Source organism: Nematolebias whitei, chromosome 1 (assembly GCF_014905685.2).
Source record: "Nematolebias whitei isolate Nwh7 chromosome 1, NemWhi1, whole genome shotgun sequence".
Taxonomy (NCBI): Eukaryota; Metazoa; Chordata; class Actinopteri; order Cyprinodontiformes; family Rivulidae; genus Nematolebias; species Nematolebias whitei.
Window position 1 is genome coordinate 58,839,918 of NC_056498.1, and position 11,966 is coordinate 58,851,883.

General features: G+C 39.9%; 1 protein-coding gene across 1 annotated transcript in view; it reads left to right on the top strand.

Moving 5' to 3' along the window:
* Positions 1 to 11,966, top strand: part of lrpprc (leucine-rich pentatricopeptide repeat containing) — a 105,969-nt gene that overhangs the window by 18,453 nt on the left and 75,550 nt on the right. Inside the window, exons 12-14 of the mRNA XM_037697487.1 lie at positions 8,136 to 8,254; positions 8,340 to 8,430; positions 10,290 to 10,359. Of these exons, the coding sequence (XP_037553415.1) occupies positions 8,136 to 8,254; positions 8,340 to 8,430; positions 10,290 to 10,359 (280 nt within the window). The remainder of the gene's footprint in view (positions 1 to 8,135; positions 8,255 to 8,339; positions 8,431 to 10,289; positions 10,360 to 11,966) is intronic.

Sequence of the window (11,966 nt, forward strand, 5' to 3'; positions counted from 1 at the left end):
TATATATATATATATATATATATATATATATATATATATATATATATATAATGTGTGTGTGTGTGTGTGTGTGTGTGTATGAATGACATTTTAAACCCCTCCCACACTCTTGCAATATTCTAAACGACCTGTAAGCGTTCTTTGCTACGCCTACTTCCCCGCTCTGCACGGCGAACAGCTGATCAGCTGCAGCAGGAAGCTTATCCTACAGTATGGGCTTCACAGAGGTGCAGGAGGAAGCCTTTTCTGCAGCTGTGGGCTGCACAAAGGTGCAGCAGGTACTAAATAATTTAAAGTAATTTATTTTAAATAAAAATTCCATGCCGATCGTGCGTCTCATTCATCAACCAGCCAGTTGTGTGTCATGTCCAATCCTGTTTTGAAAAACCGCGATGGAGAAAGTCCGCGATGAACCGCGAGTGATTACTGTAGTCTCTTTGAGTCACAAGGACTCATTTTCAAGAGAGACCTGTTTTACACAAAATTTTAATATTTCTCTCTTGCTGTAGATAGGACATGTGGCAGCATTAAAATATACCTAATGTTTAAGAATAATTGGGGGTATTGTGGATGTTTTGCAAAAGAAAAGTTTCATTTTGTGTGATAAAGTTTAAAAACAATGTTGTAGAATTCTTTTGACCAACGTTGAACAAGAACAAGCTTTTCAGGACATTTTGAAGATCACAAAATACCACCAACTTAAGTATGATTGAAAAATTTTAGGAATTTTTGAAGTTTGAAGTTTTTCCATGTTAGTATTTTCAAAGTTCTCCAGCTTTGTTTTCCACAGAAAGTTCCTTGAAATTGGTCGGAAATTTTCCGTCTTTTCAGCTTTAACTTGGAGGCAAGACATTACTGCTGTCACCAGAATGCAGGAAACCCAGGACTTTTAAACCTTAGTGTAAACAGTCTTTAGAGGACATGAAAATCAAATGGGTTCTATGGTGTTTTGTAAAAAAACATTCTTGCTTCTGAACCTGAAATAAAGTAGTTTTAATGTTGAACATAATATTAGTAGTTTTTTAATATCTTTTTTGTTAAAGGCGTAGAGGGGATTATAACATCCTCTGTACCAGAAAGAGCTTTTAAAGTAGAGCTCGCCTCAAATATTTATGAGTGAGCGAGCGAACCAACTGGGACAGATTTCATTGGGCTGGGCCAGTGAAGGGCACACAGGTCTGATCGCTGCGTGAGAGGGCTGCAGCGGGAGGAGATAAAAAACGAACACATCAACTCTGCTTCACAAATCCACACGTGGGTCTCTTTGGAGAACTTTTGAATATATCACCGAACTTTTAAAGGCATCCCAACTTAACATTTCTCGAGACTCAAAAAGACTGACTATCTGGAAGTGCTCTTAGACACGACAGACATCTTTTTTCTCTCCATTATCTTTCACCCAGAGAAACACTGACTACTGCTTCCTTGATGTCAGTACCGTATTTTCCAGAGTATAAGTCGCATCAGTCAAAAAAGCATCACGAAGAGGAAAAAATATGTAAGTCGCTTTGGCGTATAAGTGCATCACCGCTGACCCATTGCGTTAATTATGCATTTATTGAATGGTCAAACAGCTTAACTGCACCTGGGCGGTGCAGCACCATCCATCCATCCATCCATCGCGGCCGTAGCCGCTAGCTCTCCAGCGTTCCTCCGCCTGCATCAGCTGAGTGAAGCGAGCGTGCACGGGAGCACTCACTGTTGCAGTGCTTCAAAATTTAACAATATCAACACTTGAAAACAATTATTTGTTTGCTCGACATTATAGTAAAGGTGTGTCTCAGTTTAACTTTTCCTTAATAAATGCACTTTAATGGTCAAAACAGCTTAATTTTGCCTGGGCAGCGTAGTGCCATCCATCCATCCATCCAAAAACTGCAATTTATACGCTGGAAAATACAGTCATCTGTTTGTCTAATACCTGAAGGTTTTAAGCATTTTCATAAATGTTTTTTTGTTTTAATTAGATTTAGATTATTTTTTCAAATAAGTTCTTGTTGCTGAATTTTCACTATTTATAAATTCTGTTGATGGATATTTAGCGTTTGACCTGCTATTGTAGCATTTTTCTGCATTCATAAAATGCCAAACTTCTGTTCAAAACCTCAGAAGCAGCTCAAAGAAGAAGCGGTGCACAGTTTTTATTAATGGTTGACCTGGTGACCTTTGCCCCCCTGGTAGGGGCGCCTTGGTTTCTTTGTGAGGCTAGGCGTTTTGCTTCAGTGGTTTTTAAACCTTAGAGAAAGACTAAAGCTCCGAGTTGTATTTTTTAACCTCTTCTCATGAAATAAAAACAGGTTTGATTCGTTTTAATAGGAAATTTTAACACAAAAACTCATTAAACTTTGTTGCATGTTAAGATCAGTTTTCATAGAAATTCACAGCGTCTGTTAATAAATGTACTTCTGTTGTCTTTTCACAACATGTATTAGAGTAACTGCATCAATGTGTGAAAATGATTTAAATCTTGATATTGTGTGTATTTTTGTGAAGGAAATCATCTCAGTTGCTTCTTGGCATCCGGAGACTTCAGAATTCACTGCTCGTTAGTGAACGCACCCCGTCAGTCGTGCTTCGCAGCAGCTTGGTTTTTAAGTGCTTGATGTTCGCTGAGCTCCGAGTCTCTCTCTGGGGTTTTTTAGAGCAATTAATAAATGATGGATTTTCCTCTTGTCAGCCGATTGACAGCATTTGAGCTGGCAGGGAGGTGAAAACTGGTCAGAGCATTGTGGCGACGCTGCAAATTGAATCTTTCGTGCGGTCGAGATGGATTCGGAGTTTGACTGGTGAGATATCTCAGCAGTCTGAACGAGAGGACTGGGTACGAGTTCAAACAACCAGACGCTCTCACAGATGCAAACTCTTGTCTCGAATTCTGTAACCGCACTGTCTGGCAGCTACACATCACAGACGGCGTCCATTTACGTATCACAGTGCGCAAAGAGGAAAGAAGGAATAAAAGTGGAGAAACTTCTCTCTTACTCGGTTGTTTCCGACAGCGTTTGCCTTAACCCTCATGAATCATGCAGCTTCTTTTCCCCCCTATCTCTCTGTGTTTCCCCTTTGCAACTATTGGCTGTAGGAGGTGTGTGCTGGGGAGGGGAGTTGACTTTCAGAGGGCAGTGCAGGTGATGTGACTGATGCAGAGTGACTTGATTTCATGTAAATGCAAGCGCTCTGAGGGAATTCACTTTGGATTACGCGCCCCACTGTGCATGGTCCATGAAATATTAAGGGCTGTGTCACTTTTTGTCCACAGGTGTCACTAGAGGGCAGAGAGGCCGGAGCTGAGGAATTGGAAGGTAGCTGTGGGGGGAGGGATGGGTAGAGGAGAAAAAAAAATCTCCTTACATGTTGATGAGGTGTGGATTTGGTGGGTTTAGTGAAAGCATATGCTCGGTCGTTGTGGCCACCTGCCGCCAGCTAGTTACTGCTTGTCAGTCGTCGCAACGCAATGTCCGCTTATAACTTCTGACATGCAGGGAGAGAAAGAGGGAGAGGAAGGGGAAACTTCAGAGGGAGGGAGTGCTTCTCGCCTTGTGCGTTTTCGGTGATGAGAGAAGTGTAAAAGCTCCCGTCTGTTCTGTTTTCCTTCTTTGAATCCCCCTAAAACTTCCACGACCTGATGTTCTTTATGTGGTCTCCTATTCAGGTCACATTATTCTGAATGGATCACTGGAGGAGCATCTCAAAACCTTGATTAAAACAAATGGGGATTAAAATAAAAACTTGGGGGTGAACGCGAAAGAGTACATTTTAAAATGTCCCGCAATCTGTTTTTCAACCTGCCTTTGCCTTTCAGCAACAGTCTAGCTTAAGTAAAGGTGATGAGAGATGGAGGGACAGATGGTGTTGAAGGGGAGAGAAAAAGGGAAGTGACAGGTGCTCATGTTAAAGGACAGCAGGAGATGACAGCAACCGGTTCACTCCACTCCTCTTTTTCTCCCTTTTCTCTGGCCTCACTTCCCATCTGTGACAGTTAACCTGCAGATATGAAGCTGATGTTGATACCTTGTGACCACCGCTGTGATTAAGTCACTACTTTGATACTTCTTGCCTGGATGATATGTCCTATTTTATGCTTACCAACCTTGTGAAGTCTACTACTTGTCTCAGGTCTCCTCCCTGCCAAATCTGTATGTCTTTTTACAAACTGCAGTTATTGAAGCATGCCATTGTGTTTTTGCTCTGTTTTTTTGTGATCAGGTCATTTTCGGATCTAACTGGAGGTTAAGACATACTGGCATTACATTTTGTTACCCGTTTCTGACAGACCAGGAAATCATATTAAAGTACAGGGCAGCTTGTGTGTGGGTGTGAGTGTTTGTTAGAAAAGAGAAAAAAAAAGTTTAAGTAAAAAAGTAGTCATAGTTAAAATGAATTCTTAAAAAGTAATCGAGTACCGTAATTATTAGATTTAGATAAGCATTGAATTGTGGATGTGCATTTACAGCTGATTAACTTTTGAAGTGGGCCTGGTTCAACATGGTCAGTACTGGTGTCCCACATCTTTAACCTGTTCATAAGCTAAAACTCCATTCCAGATGCTTGGAAAACAGCCTTAGTTCTACCTTTGCTGAAGGAAGGTGACTCCACTTCACCGGACAGTTATTGATCCATCTCTAAACTCTGCATTTTAGTCAAGGTTCTAGAAAAACTGATAAAATCTCAAATCAAAAAGTATTTAGACTCATTTAACATCTTACCTCCCATCAATCTGGTTTCAGGAAACAACACAACGACTGCTTCACTGAAGGTTTTTAATGACATAGCTGAAGCATTGGATGCTAAGGATTATTGTGCTGCACTTTGCTTAGACCTGTCTAAAGCTTTTGACACTGTGGATCATGGGATCATAACATCTTGTGTCATAAACTCTCAGAAATTGGTTTCTCAGATCACACCATTGGTTGGTTCTCTAACTACCGGTATCTTTCAGATCGAAGGCAATGTGTTCAACATAATGTTACTTCCTCCAGTTATTTAATGGTCAACAATGGTGTACCATAAGGCTAAGTCTTAGGACCCACCCTCTTTACAATCTACATAGGTAATGTAGGTCAGAGCATCCCTGATGCATCTTTACATTTCTATGCTGATGACACAGTAGTTTATTGTCGAGCTAAAACAGTTGCTAAGGCTTTCCAGCTTTTGCAATCCACTTTTGACATCATCCAGTCAGATTTGTTCCATCTCTAATTTGTCCTAAATGCAGACAAAACCAAAGGGATGTTTTTTTAAACAGGAAATCGGTCCCAGCGGTTCTTCCCTCAATTTTATCCTCAAATGGTGTCCCTATTAAGTTTGTCGATTCCTATAAATATTTGGGCATCTTGGTCGACTCTCGTCTCTCTTTTAAGCTTCACGTGGAAAACTTGGCAAGGAAACTGAAAATTAAACTGGGTTTCATTTTCAGAAATAAATCATGTCTAACTCTGAATTCTAGGAAACGTCTTGTGACTTTTACTTTCCTCCCCTCCATTGATTACGGTGACATTATTTACATGAATGCTCCTACAATCACCCTGCAGATGTTGGATGCTGTCTATCACGGTGCATTAAGATTCATAACTGGCTGTAACTAACGTACCCATCATTGCACCCTGTACTTATTTACTTTTACATAGCCCTACAATCGAGCTGTTTTTTTTTTGTTACATTTTTTCTTTTAAATACCATTTTATTTTCATTTGTTAAAAAAATATGTACACATCCTTCATGATTGTCTATTATTGTCTTTGTTGTCTACTGTTGTCATCAATCTTTGTTAAAATCAGATCTCTCTTGTAAATGAGTCCCAGAGGCTCAATGGGATTAACCTGTATAAATAAAGGTTGAACGAATGAATGCATTAAGACCATCTCCTAAAGAGTTAGGCAAGTACACAATTCCAGCCCTTTAGTTATGCAGTGGAAGTTGACTAATGGGAACAGAATTTGAGCAATGTCTACAAAAACATAGCTGAGGATGAGCTAGAATAGGATGCCCATAAACCTAAAATGATGAAGGGACTACAACTTCATCATGGCCCAGTTCTTTAACGATTTAAACTTTGAATAATGTTGCTTTATATTTTAGAGTTAAAGTTAAAAAAACTTTCCAAAGCATTCTTTTACAGAGTGGTATCATCCTGCAATGACTTGTCTTCTTTTTATGATTTCCAAATGGATTTCTTCTTCAATGGAAGCTACATTAACTGTTTTTTTTTTTTTTCCAAGTTTAAGGACTTTCTCCAGACTATTCTCCCCATTTCATCAAAGCTATTTATTGTGCTGTATTCAATATGGGTCACATTGGGGGGAGGAAAAAAAAGTATTTATAAATATTTTATATTCAAGTTCAAGAGAAAACAGGCCCATTCTTAAAAAAAAGTACTGTATCTTTCTCCAAGCCTTTAAAATTTTTGGAGTCAAAACTGTGGAAGATAAACCCCCTTGCCTTTAAAAGGTTAAAAGCTTCCTGGTCAAAGATGCGACTTGCGAAACAAAACCACACTTGCTCTTCTTGCTTGGATGAAAAGTGCTGATGATCGTGGAAGCTCAGGTCCGAAAGCCGCAAAGCACGTGTGGGGCAGCCACCTTATCCATTTATATCTCCAGGTCTCCATTCACTTGTTTTCTGTCTGTTTGGCTCACCGTGAAATAGATTATGGATTATTCAGGAAGAAAGCAGGTGCTCCCTCTCTTCTTTCATAAAAAAGGTTGCATGAAAGCGATGAGAGGGTAAGAATGAACCGATGGACAGAAGAGTGGATGGATCTTCCATTGAGAAGAAAGGGCAAGATTGCCTGTTTACTTTTTCTTGCATGATGGTTAGTTAGAAGGGCAGATGAATGAGTGATAGGAGGGGAGGCAAAGGCTGAATGAATGGAGTGAGTCAGGTAGTCCTACCTGGAATAATGCTGCTGTACTGCAGGTTTTAATGGCATATAAAAGCCCAGAACTCATCTTTTATTCAGTTAAAGAGCCTGACAGGTGAATACATGTGTCCCAAGAGGACGCGCAAATACAACGATCTATATATACACGTGTGTTTGTGTGTGTGCTTCAAGACTTGAAATAGATGCAACATTTTAAGCTGTGTTAACTCAAAGAGGCACTTAAAGGTAGTTTGCTGCATGGGAGAAAGGTGTATTGGTACACTTGATGTATTTATATATAGCCAATATTTTACATGCATTGATATTTCTGTTGCACCTCTGTTTACAAAAAACACACATTAGGTCATGTATCTGTGCTCTTTTAGGCCTTTATTCTGTGTAGGCCCGCTCCGAGACATATGCAAAGCGCTGCTTCCATCATTAGCCATTCCCTGAATTCTCTGATTGTTCATTTATGTGTCTCTTCCATATGCATGTTGTGTTTTTAGTCTCCTTCCCCAGGGCAGGACCTTGCTTGGGGTGCTAGTGCTAATGCTAGTACTGATCATATTTTTATGCTTTACCTTTACTGTGGATCCAAATATTATAAATATTCTTATTTTTCACATAAATTACAACGCAATCAGCAGTTTATCTCCAGCCAAGCGATAATGTTTTTGCCCGTCTCTGTGAGTGTTTCTCTGTCATGTTAAAAACATTGGTAGGTTTTAATGAAACTCTTAGAAAGTAATCTTTTATTTTCCTCTACAACTTACTCAACCCAATAAAGGTCGGCTGCTTTAGCTAATCAACCTTAGCAAATTGGCTATAACTGAGTAAAATGTACAGATATTAAGCTAAACTTTGGTGTATTTGGAGCTGAGGCATGCTTAAAACATATGAGTGCTTAACATCCAGCTAGATCTCACAGAATCGCATGAAATCGTGCATCACGGTATTCAATTTGTTTGAGCAAAAACGGCAATAACTCCTATAATTTAAGGTAAAACAGCACCTGGCAAAATGCATTACTTGACGGACTGCTAGGCCTTTTTATTTAAACTTTTTCTTTACATTTCTATGATTATAAAAGTACTTGGTCTGATTATTTTGATGTTTATTAAAAGAAAACATTGTTCCTTTCTTTGTTGGACACAAACTTTGCTCATGAAAGCAGTTTTCTACTATTTAATGACATTTTCAAGCCTAAAATTGAATAATTCATCTTAAACGTGTTTACAGGGATGCACAATTTTGATTTATCGCTGTCTTTCAGGTATTCTAGAGGTGATCAGAGGCATGGAAAAGTTAGGTGTGAGCCTTGACTCTGAAACTTTATCCATGCACATCCTCTCTGCCTTCCCCAACATGGAGGTGGCTCGTCAAGCCCTCAAGGTAATTGATAATCACCAAATCAGTCTGTTTTTAAAAAAAATCTGTGTTCGTGTAAATTGTACTGAAAATGTGGCTTTCTTTTCAGAATGCAGGTGTATCGGTGGATTCTGAGAACTATTTGACCGCAGAAATTCGCAAGATGGCTGTGACTGACCTGGCCAAATTGTACACCATGTGTAAGTATCCGTGCATGCACTACTTCCCTGCAGTTTAATACAGTTTGAAAAATCTCTGCCGCATCCCGAGCATCCATCAACTTAAAAATCGCTGCTTCGCCTGCAGGCTAATTGTTCCGGTGTTGACACTTGGATACACACAAGCACACACACATTTGCCCTCTCATTCTCCTCTGTGCTCATCAGGCCTTTTAAGAGATTAGTCTGTGTGAATTTGTCAAAAGCGCGAGCGAGAAGCGCCTCATCTTGCAGAGGGTCGAGATGGAGAGGGACGCTAAATAATGGATAGCTCTTCCTGTTTTCTGTCTTTCATCTTTTAGTCTCAAGCCCTCACCGCTCTCTGCAACATATATGGCTCTGTTTCTTCTCCGTGCATTGCCTGATTACATTTATTTTACTTCATGTTTTCAAAAGTTTCACATCTTTCCACGCAACCTCGATAGCTTTGTAAAAGATATTCTGAATCTAAATGTGACGTTTGGTCATTTTTATAGGCTTCTGTATGAAAATTATATATATTTTTTTACATTGGTTAGATTCATAATTGGTAGTATACCGTTAATATCTTGAGAGTATAAAACTCTGAATCAATAATGGAAGTGAGTAGTGTTTTTTTTTTCCCCTGAAGCCATAGCCATTTTTAAATTTTAGGGATACAGTAGTCCCTCGAATATTGCGGGGGTTATATTCCACACCTCCCCCCCCCCCCCCCCCCCCGCCATAGTTGAAAAACCATGAAGTAGGAACGCTATATTTATTTTAGTATTTATATATATTTTAAGGCTTTATAAGCCCTTCCCACATTCTTGCAATGTTCTAAACTCTTAAATCTACATAATTTTAACAACATACATATATGTACTGGACAGTAGCTTCTGCAAAATTTTATATAGGTATTCACCAGCCTTGGTCTGATTTTGGTCCAGTTCTGATCAGCTTTTTATTGAGCACCAATACGCATTTAGAGGGAGCTGGACCTTCGAAGAGCCAGCACAAAACCACACAATGGTCCCGATTGAGTCTAAATAATCCAGAGGGTTCTGGATGAAAAAAGTCTGGGTGAGCTCCAGAGAAAACACCGGACCTCCAAGCCACGCCTCCCCGCTCGAGAGACCTCATGGGCCGGCTAGCAGTACTCAGATTGAACAATGAGGCTGGAAGTAGTCCTGGTCCAATTCCTGGTTGGTTCCGTACAGTCCTCTGCAGCCGCTGAGCGCCGAAGTCACTATGAATAAAGACCAAACTTTTTAGTCAGGTTCGGATCGGATCAAAACTTTCCCTCCATTTCGGCAGAAAGTAGCACTGCTGACTTCTGGACGGTGTAGTTCTTTTGACTGGTGATACAGATTAGGCTTGTTGAAAGAAAACTACAAAATGGCGGCACCTGTCCCAAGTATATTTTTTTCGTTAACTTTTTATCTCATACCGTCCCAATCATGCGAGTAATATTAAAGTTGATCGTTGTTGAAAAACCGCAAAAGCGAGACCGCGAAAGTCGAACCACGAAGTAGCGAGGGACTACGGTACATTAGTTTCTAGTTCAACTTTGTTTTGGAAAAGTCAGGATTTATGCTAATGCTGCAACCATCTAAAACACACTTTTTAATGCAATATTTAGAAAGCAATAATTTATTTCTGATTGTGTTGATATAAACCAAAATCATTTTGTTGGGCAACTACTTAAACTCAAATGTGTAATTTAACAAAATGCAGAACATAGCTGAAAATCTGCTAGATAGTAGTTCAATGGTTTGTTTTACAAGTCAGACTTTAGTCCATTGATTTTTATTACACATCATATTTGACATAATTTGTGTAACTTTTGTTTATTTATTTTTTTATTCTTCTTCTTATTTCAGTGTCGGATCCTTCTTTCCCCCAGTTGGACCTCATGACTTTCCGCGGCAGCCTTTTAACAGCCTTCAAAAAGTGAGTCACTTAGCCTGTTTCTGTTTGTCATTCCCTGTTTTACCTCACTTTACATTCCTTATTTTTTACATCTTTGGCCTCGAAGCCCCAGACCTTGGTTTTAGGGTGGCCCGTAGCTCTATCGAGGTCACTGCAGCATATGCTGTGAATGTGACATGTGCAACTTCTCACACCATCCACAAGCGTCTGTGCATGCGTGCAGCTGCGGGGAGAACCACTGCGTCACACATGCACAGAGATATACACGGCTGTCTCATGCATATGGAGGACCATCAGCCCTCAGCTCTCACCCCAAAGCACCGTGGGAGATATGTAAATTAGCAGATGCCCACCACTATCCTAGACTTCTGTACTGGTTGCATTTTCTTTCACTCTGACACGCACAAAGTTAGCCTTAGGAACAGTGTCTGACTCACAGGCATTTGTTGAAGGGGTGTTTATGAATATTTACAGTTTAGCACTACACAGCCACACAGAAACACTCCGGCCCCTGAGCAACGCTGGAAGTGAATCAAGTAGTAAAGTGCTGACTTGCCTGCAGGGACTGAAGATATATATTTTTTTCTCTGAGCCAAAATACGCTCGGCTGAACTCAACTTTTGGCTTCAGCCTGCACTTTGTTACTGTAACTCACTGAAGATGTGTAGAACTTGATATACTGCATAAAGTCACTGTAACTTGTCAGTTAAAAATATTTTTATTTTCACATTTTAAATCATTACAACATACAACATAGTGTGCTTCTGCGTAAGCGTGTCCTTTTTTTTTTTTTTTCTTCTGTGTAGATGTTCTAAGTCACCATTAATTACTGTCCCCGTTTTATGACTGAATCCACTTCCTCTCCTCCATTCGCTTCACTCTCGTTGCCTCAACACACACAGTACACACAATACACACTTGTGATGGTTAGGTTGCCTGACAGGGTCGTAATTGGGCTTGTCACTTGAGAAGCGTCTGTGTGTGTATTTGCGAGCGCCATGTCGTCGCCGTGCAGGACCTGCCCCTGTCAAAGACAAGGTCAGGGGATAATTTAATCATTAAAGACCTCTTCTTCTCTCATCTCCCCCTCTCTCTCTCCTCCTTTCCACCATCTCGCTGACAACGCCAGAGATGTCACACATTGTCATCATTTAGCCTGTGTGTGTGCTCGTGTGTGACTTTGTGTCTTTTGTGGTTTGCCAGACTTTTGTACTGCCGTCTCTAATCTGTTGTACTGTGGGATGGAGAGTGTCAGGCTGGAAAATCTGTCGTTATTTCTTGACATATAGTGACTTCTGCTGTCAATCGAGTAGCTATGGCAACATGATACTGTCAGTGTTAAGATAATTTGTATAGAAATCTGTGTTTCTGATGAATACAAGGAAAGTAGACTGACGGACATTAACTCCTGGCCAAAAGTTGTTGAAATATTTTTTACAGATTTAAAACGATATTTAAAAAAAGTGCTGTTTTTAATCTAAATTTCCTTAAAGAAATATTTTAAACGATTTAAATTTCATTGAAAGCTTTTTACTGTTATGAATTATTTGCTCATTAAGCCCAAGTTATGTGTGTGTATGTCCACCACTATCCTAGACTTCTGTACTGGTTGCATTTTCTTTCACTCT